Source organism: Thermobia domestica, chromosome 3, assembly GCF_964235325.1.
Source record: "Thermobia domestica chromosome 3, izTheDome1.hap1.1, whole genome shotgun sequence".
In the NCBI taxonomy this organism is placed as follows: Eukaryota; Metazoa; Arthropoda; class Insecta; order Zygentoma; family Lepismatidae; genus Thermobia; species Thermobia domestica.
In genome coordinates this window covers 258,637,353-258,662,416 of record NC_137456.1, presented here as the reverse complement: position 1 = coordinate 258,662,416, position 25,064 = coordinate 258,637,353, and the positions used below count along the sequence as shown (strand labels likewise).

General features: G+C 36.2%; 1 protein-coding gene across 2 annotated transcripts in view; it reads right to left on the bottom strand.

Moving 5' to 3' along the window:
* LOC145681029 (kelch-like protein 5) overlaps positions 1 to 25,064 on the bottom strand; it is a 589,536-nt gene that overhangs the window by 515,223 nt on the left and 49,249 nt on the right. For both annotated transcript variants that reach the window (XM_081752333.1, XM_081752334.1), the window contains exon 2: positions 14,909 to 14,992. In XM_081752333.1, coding sequence (XP_081608459.1) covers positions 14,909 to 14,967 — 59 coding nt within the window. In that variant the 5' untranslated portion in view covers positions 14,968 to 14,992. The remainder of the gene's footprint in view (positions 1 to 14,908; positions 14,993 to 25,064) is intronic.

Genomic DNA, 25,064 nt, shown 5'->3' with positions numbered 1-25,064 from the left:
ATATATATATATATATAGGGTGTAACTGAATTATACCGACGAACTGTGAGAGGTGATTCCTCACATCACAATAAGAGAAAAAGCTCATATGCACCTATGGCGAAAAGTGCAAGCATATTTAGTCAATTTTCAATACGTGTACAGGGCATTCTCCAGGGGCGAAGGAGGCTACAATTAACCCTACAACGGACGGGTTGGGTCTCACAGACCCAAGCATATTTAAAAGTACTGCATTTCTGAACGATTTTAAGCTATTGTTAAGTCCTTCTCTATACCTTTCAGGTAATGTCACTAGATGTCAGGAATATGCATATGTTACTTCAGTTGCAATTAGTCTGTGTACGAGTGAGGATTGAAATTGCTTTCGGTCTGTGAGACCCAACCCGTCCGTTTACGTCAGTCTTGTGGAATAACTGTGAGCTGCGCCAATAATAGGTTTCTTTATGGCATACTGAGTAACGTTTCCCGTAAAAACTTCATATTGTTAACGAGAATAAGAATATAAAGTGCTTATTTGTTGGTGAATGTTTTGGCAGCGTATCTGACCGATTAGACATGGCTGAAGTGCTAAACGATGATCAAATACTACTTGAATTGGAAAGAGAACCTAGTGAATTCGATGACTCAGATGCAGATCCAGATTTCCAGTTGGAGAGTGAACATAATAAAGACAGTGAATTAGAAGATTGTGTTGAAGCGGTTCCTGATGATCGTAATTTTTTTTCTACACCTGTGCAAAGGTTGAATGTTGATGATGGTGAAAATGATGTTGATTCTACGAGGTGTGGTACAGCATCAAAGTATGTTGGACGAGATAAAACAACAAAATGGAACAAAACATTTTATCCCTCGAATTGTCGAACAAGAAGTCATAATATTGTTACTCATTTGCCTGGAGTGAAGGGAGATGCGAGGGAGGCAGATAATCCTTTAAACGCTTGGCTTTTGTTTTTTGATGAAAATTTATTAGATATTGTTGTGACTAGCACGAATACTTTTATTGAAATTGTGAGGCCGCGATACAAAGATGATCCATTTCTGGCAAGAGAGTGTACAAAGGAAGAAATAAAAGCTTTCTTAGGTTTACTCTACCTTGCAGGACTTTTTCATGCTGGACACGCAAATATTGAAGAATTCTGGGATACGTCTGGTTTTGGTATTGAGGCATTTCCAGCTACTATGTCCCTTAGAAGATTTAGATTTCTTTTACGATGTATCCGATTTGATAACGTTAAAACTAGGAATGAAAGGAAATTAGTGGACAAGTTGGCCGCCATTAGAGATATTTTAAATATTTTTACTGATAATTGTAATGCTCATTATACAACAGGAGAATATCTGACAGTGGATGAAATGCTTGTGGCTTTCAGAGGGAAATGCAGTTTCAGAATGTATATTCCTTCTAAGCCATCAAAGTATGGTATAAAAATTTTCATACTGGCCGATTCAAAAACTTTCTATGCAAAAAACTTAGAAGTGTACGTTGGTGAGCAGCCCAAAGGACCATTTAATTGTAGTAATAAGGCCAAGGATGTCGTGCTAAGACTTGTTAACCCCATAAGTGGTACTGGTAGAAATATTACAATGGACAATTGGTTTACCTCGTATCCGCTAATGAAGATCTTGCGAGAGAAGAATCTTACTTTAGTCGGCACAGTGCGTAAAAACAAAAAAGAGATCCCTCCACAATTTCTTCCGGCGAAATCAAGAGAAGTGTATTCTTCTTTATTTGGGTACCAGGAAAATGCAACAATTGTGTCGTATGTTCCGAAGAAAAACAAATCAGTTGTTCTTCTGTCTTCGATGCACCATGATGGAAACATTGATGAGTCCACAGGGGAAGCTAAAAAACCCGAAATTGTGACATTTTATAATGAAACCAAAGGTGGAGTAGATGTGCTGGATGCGATGTGTGCTGAGTACAATGTAGGGAGAGCAACTAAGCGTTGGCCATTATGTTTGTTCTATGCACTGACGAATATCGCTGGAGTTAATGCATATGTCGTTCTGAAAGCAAACAAAGCAATGGATTCTCAGAATTTAACTCGACGTAAGTTTATAAAACAACTTGCATTGCTTTTAATTAGACCTCATATGGCAACGAGAGCTCAACATGGAAAACTGCCCAGACATATTAGAGAATTGGCCGGAAGGATCAGTGGTACGTCTACTAACATCAGGCAGGCCAGTGAAATCAACAATCAGAACAAAAGAGGACGTTGTTACCAGTGCCCAGACAGCAAAACCAAATACTTTTGCACATATTGTAAAGTGTGGGTATGTTTGAAACACACAAAAATGGTATGTGACAACTGTGCTGAACGTCCAAACTAAAACGCACTATAGACTGAACATTCAAGTTCAAACATTCTGAGACTGAAGTAGCTTAAAGGTAACTGCATACCATCCAGAATATTTTATATATAAATAATAATCGAAAACATTAAGGGATTTTCTAAGAATTTGTAAAATTACCTTTTAATCAATAACTTACAGTTTGCAATTGTTTTGTATAACATTTTAAGAAGAATAAAGGGCCATTATAGTTGTTTGTGCAAAAAAATAAACGAATTTTAACATAGATGTATGTTTATATATAATATTTTGGTGGGGTCCTGTAGACCCAACCCGTCCGCTCGTGTAACTTTTTTTCACCCGTCCGTTCTAGGGTTAATGGACGATAGATATAAAAATAGAGAAATCGTACGTAAGGACGAAGAGGTTAGCGGAAGACGGCGGAGCATGGAAGCTTCTCAGATGCAGCAAATGACCTGCCAATAATGGCAGAATACTTATGATGATGATCCACCGGTAATCGAACCCTGGGCCACGTGCACCAAAGGCACATGCGCTAGACCCTAGATCATCTGTCATTTCTTTTTTTTTAATAACTAAACAAAAGCATACGCGCCTTTGGCGTGGGAGACTCGGGTTCGAATGCAGCAGGAGCTTATATGGTTCGGATTCCACATTAAGTTGTAGGCACACGTGTCATATAGCCTTGATGCCGAAAACGACGCTAAATCAATCAAACAAACAAACAAAAGCAGTAAATAACACGTATGTAGGTACAAATGGAAACAGCCTTTATGTCGAGTCGAGTATTGGCTTATATGACGATATTAATTACAACTGAAGAATAGAGGAACAGCGGCTCACTGGCAGAGCGCTAACAGACGGTGCGAGAAGTCCTTGGTTCGACCCCAGACTCCATGAATACGTAATGGACAACATCGTAGCCACAGAGTTTCTTCCGTTTTCACCACCAGGTACGTACACAGGGATTTATTTCATGGGGTGTCCAAATTCAATATAACAATAAATTACAAAGGTAACCACGGAAGCTTTGTCGCTTTTTCATCCACCATCTTCGAACACTGATATGTCATTAAGACGTACTTGGAAGATCAAAAATAGTCCCAATCAGCATCGACGACCTTCTGCCAACGTTTTAGAAGGCCATGGATTCCATCGCGATAGAACTTGGTGGGCCGTGAAGAGAAGAATGTATCAAGTGCATTTTGCACCTCTACTAGGAATTTGAACTGGCTCCGTGGGTTTTCTCGGACTTCTCCCGTTTCCTCCCACTTTCTTCATTCCATCATTTCATTCATCTCTCATCACTGTCTCCTTTAGCCTAACCGGCATAACCGTGGGACGTAAATTTTAAGAATTTCATTTCATTTTTTGAACTGGCACCCTCTAAGGTGATTGTCCAAGAAATGGAATAGGTGCAGTGTCCGAGGAGTATGCGGATGCAATAGTGTTTCCCATCCAAGGCGTAGAATGGTGTCCCGAGACATTCTAGCCACGTAGGGCTTAGCGTTGTCCAGGAGGATCCCTTGGCATTGAGAAGTGCTGGCTCCAGAGATTTTAGTTTTCCTTAAACATAGTACAACTGCTGACAGTACACAGTAGCATTGATGCTCTGACCAGCTACCAGCAGTTCCCGATACACGAGGTCGCGGCAGTCCACCAAACACAAAGAAGGCCCTTCTTCTGGTGTAGTGCTGGTTTCGGCTGTTTTGAAACCAGTTCATGGGATGCTAACCAATGATTACGGCGCCGTGGAGCTACGTGCAGGTCCCACTTCTCATCACATGTCAACAACCTATCCAGAAATGTCTCCTTCCTCAGACGATACAGCAACGAAACACAAGTGTCTACTCGCGTTGCCTCCTGATCCGGAGTCAAGTCATGTGGGACCCATCGACCCAACTTGCAGTGCTTCCCAAGTTGATGGGGGTATCGCCGAATGGTTTTTCCACTCACACTGAATGAAAGTCTCAGTTCCTCAGATGTCTGGCCACTGTTCGCCTCAATTGCTGCCTGAAGATCTTCATTTTGTATGTCTTACGGCAAGTAGTGCGACTTCGAGTATTTCGTCTTTGTCCTTAAACTTGTTAAACCACCACTGCACTGTTCCCGTAGTCACGAGACTCTCACCAAAGGCCTGGCATATCTTCCGCCCCGCTGAACCGGCGTTTGACTCCAGTTTGAACTCATACAGCATACATGTCCTTATGACGCTCTGTGGAGGTCTTATGTTCACTCTGTCCTTACGCAAGTTCACGGTGTAACTGAACTGTCACAACCAGGTAGTATACTCGTTATACCCACACCAACTGACCTTCGCCTTATCTCCATTGGCATTCAACTCACGGTGTGAGGGCCAATTGAACACAGACCTTCACAAAAAACAACAGGACTTTCTTGGTTACCTTTATATATTAAAATTTGTAAAATCATTAGACTAAATGTACAGGAAAGTCGGAATTTCTCAGGGTTACGGATCCCCAGGACCCACCTCTTCGAACGTCCTTCCTGCCCCATCCCATTCTCATTCCATCAATTCATTTCTAAATAATTCACTTTTATTAATCTAGGGTTACCATATGTCATATTTTAAAACGAGGACATTTGTAATTCCCTCGATTCGACACATCACTTGGTAACATAGCGAGAAAATATAATTTACACAACTTAACTTTTCAATATCAATTACGGAAATATTAAGCCTCTTTCCTTCACGCTTACAGCTGGCTGTGTTGTATGTATATCAAGAACCTTGTACTTGAAGCAGTTGTCTGTACGACTTTAATTTGAATCCAGGGGGCCGCAGTGGCTCAGTGGTAGAGCGTTCACCTCTGGTGCTTGGAATCCCGGGTTCGATCCCAGCCCCGGCCAAGTGAACTTTGTGGTGGACAAACACCGTGTGCGTGGGTTTTCTCGAGGTTCTCCCGTTTTCTCCCACTTTCTTCATTCCACCATTTCATTCATTACTCATCATCACCGTCTCCTTTAGCCTAACCGGCATAACCGTGGGACGTAGAACTCGAAGATTTCATTTCATTTCATTTTTAATTTGAATCCACTGTAAATAAACCTTGCACAACGAGGTATGTGGACGTTTCTTACGGAGAGTCTTGTCTCCTGCCCAACAAAAATTTGATATGATGCTACTGTATGGAAGGTATCCCTGTAATATTAAATTTATATTCTACCGAACCAAAATTCATTTTTAACAACAAGAGAAATTTGATTTGAACGAGAAATCAGTAAAATCAAAATGCTGAAACATCTGTACCTCGGTACATTTCAAAGTAAAAGATTTGTATTCTTTTTTTTTTTTTAACCTTAATGTTCCACAATTATGCTCCGAGGCTAGGCGAGACGGTGATGATTATAATCAAGGAAATGATTGAATAAAGGATGTAATAGGAAATGGAAAACCTTCAAGAAAACCCATGCACATACTTTTTTTTATATATATATATATATGTTTTAGTTTAACGTTCCGTATATTCTCCGTGATTAAATAAGACAGTAATGATAGACGAAATGGTGGAAAGAAGGAAGCGACTAAAAACAGAAGAACTCCGTGAAAATCGACGCACACGGGGTTTGTCTATCACAAAGTCCACTTGGTGCGAGCTGGATACAATCAGAAACCGCACGCATCGTAGTTGAGTGCTCTTATCATTAAGCCAGTGCGACCTGAACAAAGAATACGTATGGCAACACAACTGAAATATATCCTAGGGCAAGTTGCTGTACGTATCTGAAAAGTATTCTCAGTATGTTAATTTACCTGAAATAATTTTAGGACAAAACATTGTAGTTTTTATGCATTAAACTTTATTTCTTCCCTTTGGCACAATGCGGAGATAGACAAGGCACTTCTAATTAAACTTCATACAATAATATATGGTTAAATGCTTAGAGGTATCATCTTCTGTGCATGAGGCCCGGGTTCGATTGCCGGTGGAAGCTCAGGGTAGCAAAGTTCGTGCAATCACCTGGGAGAAAACAACTGTACATATCTTCGCGATTTAACTAGCAAACTGTTTGTCCTTATTGGCGACACACACTCTCTTTCCGCACATATTACTTGTAAATAAATCATATACTCTGAATTCCAACGTAATACAAGGAAACATCAATAAATATACTCTGTGATGCTAAGAAATATTGGTCGGTTGTTTTACTGATTTCCCTAATGATTTCTATAAAATATGCCACCTTTTCCCTGCATTGCATTGGAATTCGTTTTATCATTTAACTGATCCTTCATGTCATCCTTGCTTGCCTACTTCAACGTAATTTGCATGTTCTCTTTTTGTCTTGGTAACGATGGTCGCGTACTTTTGTTGCACTGACTAGGTGAAACTTTCTCCACAGAACTAATATAGATCTAAGTAATGTAGATCTGCCCTGTACTCCCAACTTCGCATATGTATGTGAAAAATGTGATTCTATACCAATAAACCAAAGGTACTCACTTTTGCTCCTCCAAATTCTTATAAATCGTTCAAAAAATTACACTGTTCATATTACCTTACAGATCGTTCCAAACAAATTAAAAAAAGTTTTCAGGAGCTATAATTTTAATACAGAATTAGTACTAAAATTATCAACAGAATTAGTATTAACAGCATAATTTTAATACAAAGAACATCGAGAACAGCTTAACAGGTCATAAAAGTTGCTTCAATAATCTGCTTGAATGTGTAGGTGTCTATAAAATTACACACACACATGCTAAAACAAATATTATAGTCATGATAAAGAAGAACACACTTACTAGGCTCAAAGAATATATTTATGATGCTAAGTACAATGATGTTCCCTTTCAAAATGTCTGAAAGATTCAAACCATAAGATCAATAAAATGAAATTGATCAAAAAATCTTCATCATTTGCAGATTCATTCGAACGAGAAAAACAAAATTAAATTTGGACATGGACATTCTAGACAGAAGCTGGAATACCATCAGTGATACTTTCCCCGTCGTCACCAACCACTGAAGATGATGAAAGAACGTTTATTCTGTGAAGGAACGAGATATTTTTATTTTATTTATAAGTGTAAACAAGTAATTTCCATACTCCCCATCCCTACCAAACTACTGTTTCTTACCTAAGTCTTGAAAATGTTGCCAGTTATCAGGGAAAATTCTACGTTGAATATAATTTTTTTTGAACGATCTATAAGAACTAGAAGGAGCAAAAATGAGTACCTTAATTTTGATAAGGTTGCTCTTCAGGAGATTAGCATTAAGATAATTCAATACTAACATTCACTATAATGTGCCCTGGACCCAATAGGTAAGAGTTAGTTAATCTTAACAAAATGTACTAGATGGTATCTGTGTTAAAATAATTCGATACTTTATTTCTTGTGAAGAACCTTCCTAGCTTTTGGTCTTCTCCTGAAGCTCTCAAGTCAGCTAATGAAACGAGGTTGAACGGAAGCATCAAAGAAATGAAGAAAGAAAAGCTACCATCAAAAAAGAAGCTAGGTATGTCACGCCTTGCCAATCCTGCTAGTGGGCTCGATCCATTACCGTAATTTCTCACCTAGTTTTATAACTTTTAATGTTAGCATATCGAAAACCAGAAGAGTCAACTGACACTCATAAACAAACTCAACAAAACACACAACCACCTCCCGTCAACAATGGACATTTTACTGGAAATGTGCTTTTTCAGGACAGGATTTTTTTTTTCTAAATTTCTAAACTTCCTTTCTTTCGTTTTTTTAATAGAGTTAAGATAATTTCGTATGCTTTTGATAAAATAGAACAGATGTGAGTTACAATCAAAAATAGCATTAGAGTCCATATATATAAAACTTTCTAAAGTTCTATTATTACTGTCAAGAACTATTTATTGTCAGTATGTATATACACGTTTTAGGTGACTAGATGGATCCAGATGTTTCCTAAGCCAATGCACAAATACACACAGCAAGACCTGTTCAAATGTAATTTCAGGAACATCAGAATAAATTACAACACTTGCTCCGGCTCGTTCAATCCCCCGACTTGACCACTACCAGACTTCCAAACTACGCTATGCATAAATAATGAAAGTCTTATAGAACGGCTATGTCTTTCTGTCAAAGATATCAGAACAAGAGACATGTCCACAAGTGGTTACTGGAATCGATTCGGCGTCCCAACAATAAGTGTCATCCTCCGTTAACCCTGTATTCAACTCGAAAATAGAATAAAACCATTTCCGTTTTCAACACTGATCATCACAGAACAAAAACGGTCAGATAGCAACTAGCGATTTTTAGGAATCGATTCAGCATTTGAAGAAAAGATATCATCTTTACCCAGATGTCTCTATTAAAATCGGAAGGAGTAGATTACTACTACTTCCGGTTTCACTAGTGATCTCCAGGAAGCAAAAACGGTGAGAAGTAGCGACAAATGGCTTACTGGAATCCATTCAGCGTCTCAATCATGGGTTCTATCAACTCTGTTAACCTTCTGTTAAAACCGGAACTGGTTGAAATTAATCATATCCGGTTTAATGTTGATCGCCACAGAGCACAAACGATAAGAGATATGGACAAGCGATTTTATGGAATAAATTCAATGTCCCAGCAATAGGTTTCAGCTTCTCCGTTAACTCTCTATTCAAATCAAGTGGTAGAAATTAACCACTTTTGGTTTGAATGTTGATCACTATAGAGCAAGAACGTTAACAGATAGTGAGATGCAGTTTCCTTATATGAATCCAGTACTGCAGGCACGGATCCAGATGTAGAAATCTACTACCACTTTCGGTTTGAATATTAATCTTCATGTAGCAAAACCGATGAGAGAAAACAAGAATTGAATTAGTATCGAAAGCGTTAGTTTTAGTAGAACTATTGTTCATTGAGGATAGAATAATTAAGAAACAAAACTTTTATTGTATTATATAAAACTAATAATTTGTGATTTCATATATGACAAGAATTTTAGGAAAGATCCAAAAATGAACCAAAAGATTGCGATCTTAACCAAGAATTTTAGGAATGATAAAAAAAAATTCATCAAAAGATTGTGATCTGGGTCAATAATTAGTTTTTGGATCAGGGCCACAAAATGTTTGAACTGCCTCTAAATCGAGTTTTCGTGTTTTTTGCCGAATAAGCACATCATACTGAGTCAAGTGATAGTTTGCGTTTGGATAGATATAAGGCGTATAAGAAAATATTTTATTGAATTAAATGTATTGGATTTTTTTGGATCAGAGGCCACAACATTTCTGAACTGCCCCTAAATCGAGTTGTCATATTTTTTACGGAATAAGCACATTATACTGAATTAGGTGATAATTTTGGTTTGACTACGCTAATGTAGTTCTCCAGATATAAGGCCTACAAGAAAATTTTTGCCTGAAATATATTGGATCTTTTGATCAAAAAGGAAATCACTTTTTGATATATCATCACTGTCCTAAGAACAAATTGCATCTCTGACCTTATTCCTTATTACAACTGGAAGCTATAGATCTGCTACGTCTAGGTTCAGTATTAAGTTCGCGTATTTGGAAGTATACCGTAATTTTACAATGTGAAACAAAACTCGCTTGTAGAACAACAATGATCAGTTTTAGGGCAGCGAATCCGGTGTAGATTTTCTCTTGCACAAACACTGACGCAACTAACTACTGCACAGCATGAAGAATGTCCAGTACTAATCTGGAAACGATTTACGAGTTATATCGAACTCAAGCTGCACTAAAGACTAAAGATGTTCCAACACAATAATAACTAAGTAAGCAACTTTTTGTCAAGATAGTGCTTCTATTAGTTTCTACACTCGCTCTCTTTAAAAAGAAGGAAAAAATAAAAGTACACTACTGACGTTTTCGTTAAAATGCTTCATCAAATGAGGGAGAAGACGTAAGAAGAAGAAAAAAAAACAGAACAAAAACAGCTGAGAACGTTCAGTTTAGTAATATAGAAATCTGATGAAGAGACTTAAAGAAAGTGCTCATTGTGTACTTGTACATTTTAAATAGGAGATTATGTTTATACTATTTTGTGGTACGCACTTTATTTTCTATTTCCGCTCTGCGATTCCTCTGTATCATCTATCTATCTATCTATCTATCTATCTATATATATATATATATATATATATATATATATATATATATATATATATAGATATATAGATATATATAGATATAGATATATATATATAGCGTTTGTATGTGTGTTAGAATAAGGAATCTGGCAGCGGGAATGAAAAATGAATTACTTACTACAGAATATATATATTTTTTTAATGTTCCACGATTATGCCCTTTAGGCTAAAGAACACGAATGATAAATGAACGTAAACGATTGTGAAATTAATTTTTTTATGTTCTCCCACAGGGAATCGAACTCGGAAACACATACACCAAAGGCATACGTGCTAGCTACTAGATCAGCGGGAAGGCTAGAATAGAAATACTATCACACACATTAGGAAACGTATAATATACGACATATGTTCTATTAAGTAAGGATGGAAAGAAGTAGGAAGAAAGAAATCAAGGAATACACTAAAATATATGAAATTAAATTACATTTCTAGTTTTGCGTCCGACGGTTTTGCCCTTTAGGCTAAGATACGGATGATTAATGAATGTGAATGATTATGAAAGAACTGGTGGAATACGAATGCAGGAACAAACTAGATAACCCTGAGAAAATCCATGGACATGGTGTTGTCCATCACATTCTCGCGTCACCAGGAATCGAACCAGAGACCCGCCGTGTCCCCAATAGAATAGAGGTTGGCATCACAAGAAGTATACAGCGAAATATACTGATTTGGTACTGGTTTAAAAAAAAAAAAAAAAAACGCAGCAATGAAGCTCATATAGTAATGAATCACGATTAATACTAAAGCACTAACAATTTATAAAGAAAAATGTTCACATGGACAAAGCTCGAGTCCCACATCACCTTGCTTTATCACATGAAAACTAATTTGCCAGTACAGAAACTTCTACTGTATAAATATGGTATGTTAAACTATCAATCAAAAACACCAAGAAGGGTACATAAAAGACTGAGAAGGGCACCATTGGTTCACTGTGCATATATTGAGTACAGGGTATGTACTATACGCATGGTTCGCATAGTCACAATCTACAAAACATGATCACTAGTTTCGCTAGCTAGTATAAATATGCAAATTGCTATGTATATATATATAAAGTATTTTCGTATATTCCCTTTATGTACATTTTCTAATTAAGTATTGTTTTGCACGCGTTCTTGCTGTTGATCGTGCTGCTAACCTGAGTACTATTCTCTGAGCCTTTTTATTTGTTGAGTCGAATCTTTGTTTCTCTGCTACTCATTGTTTTCTTTGTTTCGTTTTATTGCTTCTTTAATATATTGTTATTGTTATCTATTTATTATTCAAAACTTTGTTTTTGTCGTTTTATCTTCATTTTGCACCAATTTTCTTCTTTTTAACAATTTTGCTCACAAGTCTGGCAGTCCATAATATTTAGTCAATCATATATATAGTGTCCGAGAATTATCTATACAACTTTACGACGTTATATTTAAAGAAGTTAAGGTGATATTTACATGCGGTTTGTTGCATTCAATGCAGAAAGTCTTACAGGTTCTTCTTTTGTCTTTTACAGGTTAGCAAACAATAAATGAAGATGTGGACACCACAAGAAAAAGCACAGTGTGTTGTCTGGTACATAGAAACGAAGTTGGAGACTCAGGTGCAGCGGAATGTAAGGACCAAGTATGCACGTGGTCCTCCAACCAGAGCTACAATTAAAGCTTGGTATAAACAATTCATGGAAACGGGAAGAGTTCTGCACTAGAAAGGAGCTGGAAGACCAAGTACCAGTCAGGAAGATGTGGAAAGAGTGAAAGAGGCCTTTGTGCGTAGTCCAACAAAATCTGTTCGCAAAGCGGCGAGAGAATTGAATATGCCCAGGGCTACGGTTCATGATGTTCTTCATAAACGGCTGAAGCTGCAAGCCTACAAGGTGCAACTCCTTCAGACCTTATTGCCAACCGACAAACCCAGACGTACTGACTTTGCTTGTTACATGCTGAACCACATTGAGCACGATAACCAGTTCCTGCAAAAGATTTGTTTCAGTGACGAGGCAACATTCCATGTATCTGGGAAGTTAAACAGGCACAAAGTTCGCATATGGGGATCCGAGAATCCTCATGTAACACGTGAGATGGAGCGCGATAGCCCTAAGGTAAATGTCTGGTGTGGGTTAATGCATAATCGCATTATTGGACCCTTCTTTTTCGCTGAAAATTCAATCAAAGGTCAGGTCTATCTGGATTTGCTCCAGCTTTATATGATTCCTCAGTTGGAGGATCTGCAACCAAACATTCTGTTTCAACACGATGAAGCTCTGCCGCACTGGTCTTTAGAAGTTCGAGAATACCTGGATGAGGTGTTTCCCAATAGGTGGATTGGTCGCGACGGTCCGATATCATGGCCTCCGCGGTCGCCGGATCTGAAACCACTGGACTTCTTCCTGTGCGGGTACCTTAAGGACATCGTCTTCGCTACGAAGGTAGCAAACCTTGAACAGCTAAAGCAGCATATCCTTGCTGCTTTTCAGACAGTCACTGATGATTTGCGGCAGCGCACATGGGCTGAAATTGATTTTCGTCTGGATGTGCTTCGTATCACACATGGTGCCCACATAAGGGTGTACTGAACAGGTAAAAAACTTTAAGATTTTCTGTATTGAATGCAAAAAACCGCATGCAAATATCACATTAACTTCTTTCAATATAACGTCGTAAAGTTGTATAGATAATTCTCGGACACCCTGTATGTTGTGACGAGGCCAAATGGTAGTTATGCTGCCGACGTTTCCATCCTCTCTAATCAATCAATCCAATAATTTTATTAACCATTTATTTATAGAATAAAAATAATGACAAGCAGATATTCTTTAATCATCTTTCTAAATGTTTCCATATATTTTACTGATTTAATTTTGTTTGCTAATTGGTTGTATACTGTAATTGCAACATATCTCGGATCTTGCTCAAATAATATATGTTAAGTGATAGAATTGTGAGTTTCTTAAATATTTCTTTATGATTCCATTTGCTTGCACTATCAGTAAATCTTCTGGCTGTTTATGTAATACAAATATATGTTTACCAGCTGTACTGTTGTTCTTAAATATTACATCATTTCTAATGTGTGACTCGAATACATTCCTAAAGTTACGTACTGCTTGACTTTAAAACTCAAGACACAAAATGAACTTAAAGTACATGTACCACGAGAAAAAGTATCTAGCAATATTTGTCCTCGATTCACTAAAAAAAATTCAGCTAATAGAAGAAATATCTCACATCCCGAAAAGAGAATTTTGCCAGATCTGACTCATATACTGACCACCCAGCGTCATCGTGGTCCTCCTTTATTGCGATCTGTCGCTATTTCAGTGTGAGCAAATATTGCTCCAAACATTACTTTACTAAGAATTTAATTATGTACTTAACATTACGCAAAATGATAAACTTGTTAAAAATAAAAATGCTTTCAACTACGTCAGTGAAGAAAGAAAAAAAAAAGATTTATCATTTTACTGAAACACGATGATTCTAACTTAAAAATAAGCGGGAAACAAGTTTCATTCTCTTCAACAAAAATGGCTTTTTAAATTCAATCAATACCAACAACACGTTTCTGTATTTATTCTACAGTAATACCACTCAGTGAGCCTAAAATACACTATTTATATTTATTTATATTAGCCACACGCTTCAAAAGGCACACGTGCTAAACATTTAGTGACACAGTAACAAGCATACCAGCATACACATTACCATACACATTACGCATTGATTAATACCAGCATACAGGCATCTCTATATTCACATTAAGTAACACATTTATTTCTTAATTTTTACTGTGTTACTGGAACACAATGCTTTAGAAATAAATCCTGACTATTTTTCTTTCTTCTTATCCAAAAATTAAAAACAAACCTTTCTAAATTGTCACAAACTTTTCAGCCTTCTTTTTAATTATTCAATTTACATCATAAATGATGGTGAGACTAAGGATCACAGTGAAAAAAAAAAAAAAAAACTAACAATTTTAGAGCAATAATTTCACCAATTTCAATAAAAAAAAATTAAAAATCTCTTTGTACCAGCCTGCTACTAATATTAGAGTATCATCTACTCAAATTTTCTACCTTTATCTTTCTTCTTCATAACACACTATTTATTTCCTGCACTTCTAACAAAACGTATTATAAAATACAGGTATTTCAAGGAAGAACAAAAATACCTGTAGGTCTACTTGTAAAAGGGAATAAACTGATGGTACTTTTATCTGATCAGGTATCTTTTGGTAGGTGAAAATAATCATGTTGCTCAGAAAAGAACAATTTTTTATTGACGGATTTTTGTATATTCTTTCCTATTCAAGCTAATTTAATGACATTATTAATAATAATAATAATTCAACTGTTTCGAAAATAAGTGAACTTCATCCTGAAGTAGATTCATTTACATTTTACGTGTTCTTCACTGACGAAATAGACAATTTTGAAAATTAATTTTTTCCCTCCTCTATGTAGTATCATAAAACATTGTACTTACCTCTCGTATTGATCATCTGTTAGACTCTTCTCCCGCTCTCGCTTAGGACTTGCCATCATAAATCTAAAAATGATGGACAACACGCTGCGGAAAGAAAGAAAAAAAAATCATTCAAATTCAAAGGGATTTACGAAATTACAGATGACAGGAATAAAATGTATTTTTCCAGCTCTTCAACTACACCGAAAAGAAGAAAAACTTTGAATATTTTCAAATTGTTTCAATTAACTCGGATGCTAAAATAAAAACTCAAAAGGGGAAGGATTACATTCACAAGTCACGAGAGAGTCATTATTAAAGTTGTCAACATACGCATACACAATATTACTTTGATCAGGTCACTCTACACGCGATCTTGTGCAGAATACCTTTCACGATTCTATTTCACGTGTTGCGAAAAGGTACAGAATAAGAATTTTAGGAATGATTAAAAAAAAAATGCATCAAAAGATTACGATCTTGTCCAATAATTAGTTTTCGGAATAGGGGTACAAAATTTTTGAACGACCCCTAAATCAAGTGTTCGTATTTTCTACGGAATAATTACATCATACTGAGTTAAGTGATAGTTTGAATTTGGCTACACTGTATGTAGTTCTCCAGACATAAGGCATACAAGGAAAGTTTTGAACGAAATATATTGGATCTTTTGATCCAAAAAGAGAAAAGGCACATTTAAGACAACTATATTTGCAAAGCCTGCATCCACAGAGGCTGATCCGTTCCCATCCGAACCAACTGAAGTCGTTGCTTACCTAAGATATTCCACTTTACTACCACTGATCATGCTCAATGTGATGGCGATTAACATGGACCACTGCATGACATCGCAGTGTCTATTGTAACTGTAACAAGGCTTTCAGGGTCCCATTCCTGCTTGCTGGTTTTCCACAAGCCATTTACCGTGCGAACCCGACGTAATGAAAGGTATCGTTCAAGAAATTCAAAACTAAAGTAATTGATGGGACCAGCATCTGGACACCTTATGGAAATACCTTCGAACAGAACAGTATGGATGCCAACTGCAGGTGCCATGCATCGATAGCAAGTCAGCTACGTTTTGTCCATGTGAATTTTCTTGAGCGGGAAGCGCAGATTTGAGAATAAATTGGATATTTCCCTTATACTTGTATTACTTATATATATTACCTTTATATGTATACTTAATACACACACACACACACATATATATATATATATATATATATATATATATATATATATATATATATATATATAGTGTGTGTGTGTGTATGTGCGTCATATTTTTCTTTATGCTGCTAATTTCGAGTCTGAAAATCAATTTTCAAGTTCAGATATCTCCGAAATTTGATATTTTCTACATAATAACAAATCAATTTCTTTCAAAATGTCTTATTTGCTGTGCATGTTTTAGCTACGTGCTCCTGTTGAAACAGAAGCGGCACAAGAAATTCTGAAAGCAGATAAATGGAGAAAATCATACTGTTTTCAAAATTCACGACCGTTTTACAGCTTGTATAAAACCTCTGTATAATGCAATTTGAAGTCATTTGCTTTTATTTTTCAAATAAATATGTCCGGTCAATCTACGAAGGTTTATGTCTTTCGTTTTGATGTCTGGGATGACAGGGCACTCATTAAATAAAATTGTCTCAGCAATTTTTATAGTTCTTTGCACAAGCTAGACCTTCGTTCTCGGGAGGTTTGTATCTCTAAATTCTTGAGCGAAAGGATGGAAGGGACGAAAGAGATGCAAAATACTATCGCTGTAACATTTGCGGATATTAGCTAGTTTATAGTAAGAATATGCTGAGAGCAGATTATTGGTCTAATATATTGAGAGAAAGAAAAATAAGTCTTATAACGCTGCAATAACACAAAATTTAAGTTTCCTTTTAGCAGGGAGATGCGCGCGCCCTATGCCCCTTCTAGATCCGCCAATGCTTGAAGCTTTGTCTTGGTGCAGTTCCACACGATGTGTATCGCTGCCATACAATGATGGTATTTCGTTCATTTACATTGGCGTTAGGACATGTTTCTCGTAATAAGCAGCATTAAATTTGACATTGTTCAGACCTTACGAATTTTAAACTTCTCTCTGCAGCGAAAGTAAGCACCAAGCATAAAACCTTTCGAGAATTTTTCTTTGAATAGACACACCATTACATCAGTCTTTTTCAAAAACTTTCTGTAGGCGATGACCCGAACATTTCCCTTTGAATAAGTCCATGCTTCGATCATTCCAGCAGTCCTAGTTAGATGGCACACATACTGCCCTTGATCTTTCATTTCGTGTATGTTGTGGTGTTATTGCATACACACTAGCCTTGCGGACAGCTTGCAGCCTCAATTTGCGATAAATTGTACAGCTCCTGTTCACTGGGCCAATAGCCAGAACACGGTATGGTAACGAATTCTCACAGGCTGCAATATCCCGGATCTTCGTTAGCACAGGTCTTGAAAGTTCCACCGACATTTTATTATTATTATTATTATTATTATTATTATTATTATTATTATTATTATTATTATTATTATTATTATTATTATTATTATTTCGTTGCTGATGTGGGTTCGAAATAATATAATAATAATAATCACCTACAGAAAATTTTTGAAAAAGACCGATGTAATGGTGGACTGTATGGTTCAGAGACTTAAATATTACGGAAGTTAGAGAAGAAATATTTGGAAAGCTTCGAAATGTGGTGTTGGAGAAAGATGGAGAAGATAAAATGGACAGAGAGAGCAACAAACGAAAATGTTTTAAAACGGATAGGAAAGAAGAGGACACTTCTAGCCACCATTCTTCGTACAAAGGCCAATTGGAATGGACACATCTTAAGAAAAAGTTGTCTTCTTCACACCGCCATAGAAGGAAAGATGGAAGGGAAGCGAGAAATAGGAAGAACACAGCTGATCGATGATTTGAAAGATAGGAGAAAATATTGGGAGTTAAAAGAGGAAGCTGAAGATCGACATAAATGGAAGAAACATTTCCAGGCCCAAATCTAAAATTAAAAAAAAAAAAAAAAATCCTCATTAGTCCCAGGACCTGCCAAAAGGCAGAATACCTAATAATAATAATGTAGGTTGTGGAAGAAACTGTAGTGCATAACGTTCAATTATAACAGTTACCCGTTCCTACCAAAATGCAACGGTTTATACACCGGAAAATGCTAAAGTTTGCATGGGAAAGAGCCACGATGTACCCTTCCCAAAAGCGATTTTCTTCGGCGGCATTTTTCCTCACTACTCTACTACACAACAGCTGAGAGACTGATATATGTGTATCATTTTGTTGCTCTCTGAAACTCGGTTTGACAGGTGTCGCTGTCTGCAAGCCGTTCGGATGGAAATGAGGTAAGTCTCTGTATAGCGGTAGTGTACCATATAAATGGCTTTAAAAACCTGTTTATTACTGGAGTCGTGCACTATAGAAACAACCAGCAACATGGAGATGTCTTCTCATTTGACTGGTATTTACATGTATTTAATTACATTGTAAGTGTTGATTACGCAACCAATCTTACACATAAGATTACGGGCTAACATAAACATATGAAAACATACTTACTTACACTCATTCACTCAATCCCCCCCCCCCCCCCTCCAACACTCTCTCTTTCTCAAAAGTCATATCTACTACAAAAATTGCCACTGGTTCAAAAACCTTTATTTTCATACCCACTAATCGTATGTCAATGTAACTTTGCAAATATATAGCCTAGAATACGTAAAATTTGTCAAGGTACCTCATAGGTGCACCCATTTTTTTTTTTTTTTTTTAATCTTTATCACGAAAGTTTTTGGAAAATTTCTCGAATTTATGAATCATGAGACATGTGTATAGTATCATTTGATAGCTTGCTGAATTCTGAAGACGAAGAAGTACGAATAATGAATCTACGTTAATTCGGATAGGAGCAGGAGCTTCTAATTGTTTATTAATTATTATTATTATTATTATTATTATTATTATTATTATTACTTGGTTTTTTTTTTAAATTGCATAATATAGACTGAATTTATTTGTATTTCTTCATACCTACTAGCCGTATTTCAATGAAACTTTGAAGATATACGGATCCTAGAACATGTAATACTTTTCAGGATAGCTTTTATGTTGGCATCAGACCCTGGGACCTCGATAAGAGTGCCTTTTTATAAAATTCGAGAAATTTCCCCTAATTCATAGATCCAGACACATGCGTGTAGTATCATTCGAAATCCTTCTTCATTCTGAAGACAATGATTTACGAGCCACGAGCCTAAGATAATTACGGTACAAGAATGATTATCCTAAGTTTTTTTTTTTTTTTAACTTACTTTTCAAAATGTCGAAAAACTTTCCATAACGATGCCTAGTAACCGTACAACAATTTACAGTAGATTAGACCCGTGTAATTAATATTTTCCGGGTAGCTTTGGTTCAGATACTAACCCGAGGGTTTGCGCAAATGCGATTCAATAGTTTGCCAGAAAATGCCCGAATTATATATCCGTGATGCATGTATTCGTAGGATTCATTTCAATGATAGTAAATGTACGAACCATTAATTTAAGGTAATTACGGAAGGAGAAGTAGTTTCTTAAGTGAAAATGCACATTTAAATATCATAAGAAACGAGCGCTATGTTTAACAAAAATCAGGAAAATTTTAAAGAAATTGATTGACATTTTTTTTTTTCCCTAAAGTGGAGATGTATGAACCCTTTGACTCTTCTCCGATTTTTACCCTATGAGATAGGGATGATGCGGAAGTTCTAATATATACATATATACAGGGCGCAAAATTTCAAATTCAAATGTACTTGCCAATCCAAAAAGGATGGTCGCCAATATCTCTCACGTACAAATTATGAAGACTAACCCTCCACCACCACCACCCTCCGGCCTTTGGTTTGACAAAGAAAGAGATTATATCAGAGCATAGAATTTCAAAACCGGACAATTAGATTCAGGATAATCAATTTTGAATTTGACAATTCATATACCGGTACATGTTAAAAAATATGTTACCTTAAAACTTCACGTTTGTGTAACGCTCTCTCTCTCTCTCTCTCTGCACTGAAGTGCCAGTTGTCGACTGCAGTTTTCGGATCGAAGTCCGTGAGTTGAAGGGTCATTAATGGAAATTGTCAGCAAATCATCCAGTGGCAATCTTTTGTGAATTCCTGTAGGTAATCTTAACTTTGTTGAGACTGTTCTCAATTCTCTCTCGCACGAAGCAGAAATCACAGGTAAAACTGCACAAAATGTGACAATTCGTGGCCTTAGTTTGACAAGGTTCTAGCTAACATTTTTGTCAAAATTGAGTTATATACAGTACGTAACACCAGAAGTTGAGCTTTTATTGTTGTAACTTCAAAAATAAACTGTCTACTAATTTGACAAGGTTCTAACTGCTTCTGACTCTAATACAGTACTCAGTTTGACAAGGTTCTAACTGCAGCTTGGAAAGCTGTACGTTACGGAAGTATTCCTCCTTTTTTTATAATTTATGTGTGTACTTTCTATGTTACTTGCCTTACATTAAAGAGATAATAAAAATGTAAGATTTATTCTTTTAAATTAGCTTGAGAAGTAAATAATTATATTTTTCTTCCACTATTTTTTATATTTTTGGCACAGCTATTCTGAGCGCACTACTTTGTTCCACTTCCTGAACCGTGCTGTATAAAAATAACTAAATTGGTAAATCGTACATGTTAAACCAAATTGATGAAACTTTAATATAAAATTACTTGTAGCAAGGCTCTACACTCTGCAGGGTATATGTGAGGGTTTACTGCCATCTATTGGTGTAAAATATACACTTTTCAAACTTGGTCTTCGTAGTTCAATGTGTTCAGGATAATGAAGAGGAATCATGCGAAAATTGAGACGACACTAAAAATCCAAAAATACAGGAAGTTAAATCTCGTTGGAAGTATTCTTTTCATTGCTTCTTCAATGTTAAAGGAGAAAAGATTCAAGGGTGAAAAGCATTTTATTTGTCGATTGTCCACATATCCAAAAAATCTGTTTATACTGCACACAAAACCAAGACTATGAATACAAACACATCTATTGTAGACAACGGCGCCGACTTTCCAAAATTTATGTGGGTGCATATCAATGGCGGGACGTGTTAGCCTACATGTTTTCACTGAAGTCTTGATATTTGATTTATTTATTTTTAGTTAAAATCTTTTATGAACACTGTCATAAGGGCTGTGCTGTGATAATATATATATATATATATATATATATATATATATACACTGGTGCTCTAAGGATAAGTTAGGGCTGCCCTAGCTCAGTTGGTAACACGGCTGACTTAAACGTAAGAATAACGGGTTCAAACCCAGCTAAAAACTAAAAGTCTTGTGGGTGCCGGAATCCCGGAGCACCCATGTAGTCGGCGAGCATGATTGTAGATCAAAGAGGGAAAAAGCAGTAATTGTCGTCGGAAGCCAGAGGGTGAAGCAGATTTTTGCAAGGGAACACACAAAATCTTTCCCAACAGTGGAATCCCACCACTGCTGAACTGATAACAGTAGACTGTATTTAGGAAACCATCTGAACATTGGAAAAATGTATGATCTCTACACTAAAAAGCAGCAGAATCAAAAAACAGCCAGAATAAAAAAAAAAAAAAAAAAAACACCAATATTAAGAAATCAATCAACTACCGAATATTTGGAATACGGCTTAACTTTCATTTTAATTTGCCAAAAACTGACAGATGTGATGTGTGCGAGGCGTATAAGGTGCTGAAACAGACTGAAACCTTAAGGTTGATGTAAAGGGACAAGTTTTGCCGATAGATGTCACTACAGTCTTCGTATCTCTCCCATGTATTTTTTTACCTTTCAGGAAAATTTACGATTTCTGTTACAAATTTCAACCTAGAGGCTTCAAACTTTTAAAGAAGGAACTTCATAACCTATAAAAGGGAAGAATCCGTGCCGATTTTTTTATTTAGAATTTTCTTCATTGTTGAAACAGTTCCATTGTTAAAGGTTTGGATATACATTTCAACAATCAAGCCATTTCAACAATGAAGAAAATTCTAATTAAAAATCGGCACGGATTGTTGTCTTCGATAGATTATGAAGTTCCTTTTCTAAAAATTTGAAGTCTGTACGTTGAAATTCGAAAGAGAAATCGTGAAAAGTAAAAAAATACATGGGAAAAGTACAAAGACTGTAGTGCCATCTATCGGGAAAATTTGTCCCTTTAAACCAACCTTAAGTGGAGAGCAAAAGCGCACACAGAGTGGCCAAAAAGTAGGTATACACTCTCGTACTGATCGGTTCATGGCATTTTATATCATTTACTTATTGTCATCCATACAGGTATTGACTTACTTTTTTCATTGTTTGTTCTTAATTTCTTTTCACTTTATCTTAAGCTCGGAACAAACCAAAGCATATAAATTCATTATATGAATAAATTAAAATATCATACTTGATCGATGCTGGTCTGCATACCTACTTTTGGGCCACTCTGTATTTTGCGCAAGGCCCAGAGAGAACACAGAAAAAGTAAAAAAGAAAACAAAGATCTTTCAGTCCTTGTCTTCGATTTGCAAAACGTTATAACATGTCCCCACGCAGATATCGGTAGCTTATTTTATAAGAGAAAGTTAAATGTTTACAATTGACCGCATACTTTACTCTAACAAAAAAAGTGTATCATGCTATCTGGAACGAAACAATGGTAGGTTATGCAGGGGATGGCATTGCGTGTGCTTTTAGGAGAATATTGAACGCCGTGCTCGAAGAAAATGAGATCACGAAACTGATTAGTTGGTCCGATCCTGTGTACCACAAAACCGTAATTCCCATACATCATATACAGTTTTGGACATTTTGAGAGAAAATCCGAACATCAATTCTGTTTCAATGAAATACTCTCTTCGAAGACATTCCTGTGTTCAGAAAGTAGATCTCGTACACAGTGCAATTATTCAAAAATTAATGAACAAGATGGACTTTTACTCCCCTTTGTGTATCGTAAGAATATTGAAGAGTAGACCGTCACGACCCACATCGTGTTATTCAGATGAGGCCGAATGATTTTAAAAACTTTGGGACGACAGCAACGGCGCCGACTTTCTAAGATGTATGTGGGTGCATATCAATGGCGGGAAGTGTTAGCCTATATGTTTTTAGGGAAGTCTCGATATTTGATTGATTTTTTTTAGTTAAAAACTTTTATGAACTCTGTTATAAAGGGTTGTGCTACGATAAAGTAAAATATACCAGGTACTATAAGGGTAAGTTTGGGCTGCCTTAGCTCAGTCGGTAACACGGCTGACTTAAACGCAAGATAAACGGGTTCAAACCCGGGTCCAAACTAAAAATCTTGTGGGTGCGCTGCACCTTCAAGATTATTTGTGTGGTTGCCGAAGCCCCGGAACATCCACGTTGTCGGCGCGCATGGACGACAGCAAAACTTCTAAATTACAAAACCATTCCATTCACTCAAGAAGATAACTTGACGTTTACTCAAGAATTCAGCATCGTTTTGTTCAAATCAAGCCATGACAGCAACGAGCCTGTTAATGCAGCAAATATCAAATTTCTAGAAACTCCAAGACGAGAGGCTAAAGTGTCATATTTCAGCAGTAGTTTGAGTGTTTTTGATATCAAACCAAAGCAAAAACATTGTTTCAGGTTTACGGAATTAATGAAAAAAGACATTAAAGAGTCCCTTCTATTCATGTCCCTGGAAGACAGGGAGTATTATACTGCACTGTTAAACTTGTAACTAGTATTCGACACATATTTCATGTAATTAAAATATGAATAGTTAATCTATTCAATTGAAGTTACACCCTTATCGTTCTAAGTCATGCCTGTTTTTCTCGTCATTTTGGTTTGACAAGGTTCTAAGTGCAGTTAGAACCTTGTGCCTCTGAAAATGATCGTTTCAGTAAGACAAGGTTCTAACTGCATTTTATTATAGTTTAAAACAAAAAAGTAAAGCCCCATTTCAAACGTCAAATATTTAAATGTAAACCTTGTAGGCAGTTAATCATTGTGTAAAAACATCATAATAATTAGTTTATAAATAAAACAACTATAGCCTAATAAAACTTTAAACGAGTTTTTCTCAAAATATAGTCACGTGCAGTTAGAACCTTGTCAAACCAAGGCCACGAATTGGAAGCAAAGGGAATCACATAATGAAATTTTCACTGTAAATCTTTTTCAGGTTCTGCACGAAACGAACTGTGCAGCCTTTGTGAGTTTAGGCAGAAACCATTCCTACTGAATACTAATCGCCAGTTATAAATTTCTAGTCGCCAATGGCGACCTGGCGACCGGAAATTTTGCGCCCTGCATATTATATATATATAGATATACCTCATATTGTATCAAAATGAAATAATTTTACGAAAAATAACTTAAAGGGATTATTAGACTTAATTGAAATTAAAAAAAAAAATCACCTAAAGCGTCCTATTATTCGGTTGATCGTAACGTTTCAACGGAAAACCCTTGTCAGTGCAATCATTAAACTTCATTGTGTGTTTCTACATTTAATAACAAGTATAATCAGCAAATGTTTTCAATATATTGTTTTCTTAATGTTTTAACACCTGCTGTTTACTTCAGAAGTACATGCTTATTCGTATGTCACAATTTAACCAAGGGAAACTTTATTTTCAATTTAAGAACTTCAAGACTTCTTACATTTCATCTGGATAATGTTAAGATTTTCATTCTTAAGTTTTTCATTCTTCCATCGATGAAGACAAGTTTACCATTGAAACAACATGGACAACTAAATAACAGAACGCTTTAGGTGAATTTTTTTTTAGCAAATTTTTACGAAAGTTATAGTGGTAATCAGCTTGTTATCCCATTACGTGTAAGTACAAATTTCCGATCTGTGTAATATGTTAAAGGTTTCCATTTTGATTTTGGCAATTGTATACCATGTACTCAAAGGACCAAAATCTTACATTGTCAGGGTTATCTATATATTTAGTAACCTCTAAGCACATCATTAAAAAAATGTATAAATACTCCACAAATCATCATCTCAAATACAGGCTGCAATGTATGAATCATAGTTTATTAGAACAAAGGTGTCTGAATTAAATCTGGAACAAGAATCTTTAGATAAACGCTGGTACCATATTATAAACCTTAGACACGCCAATAAATCTGCTTAA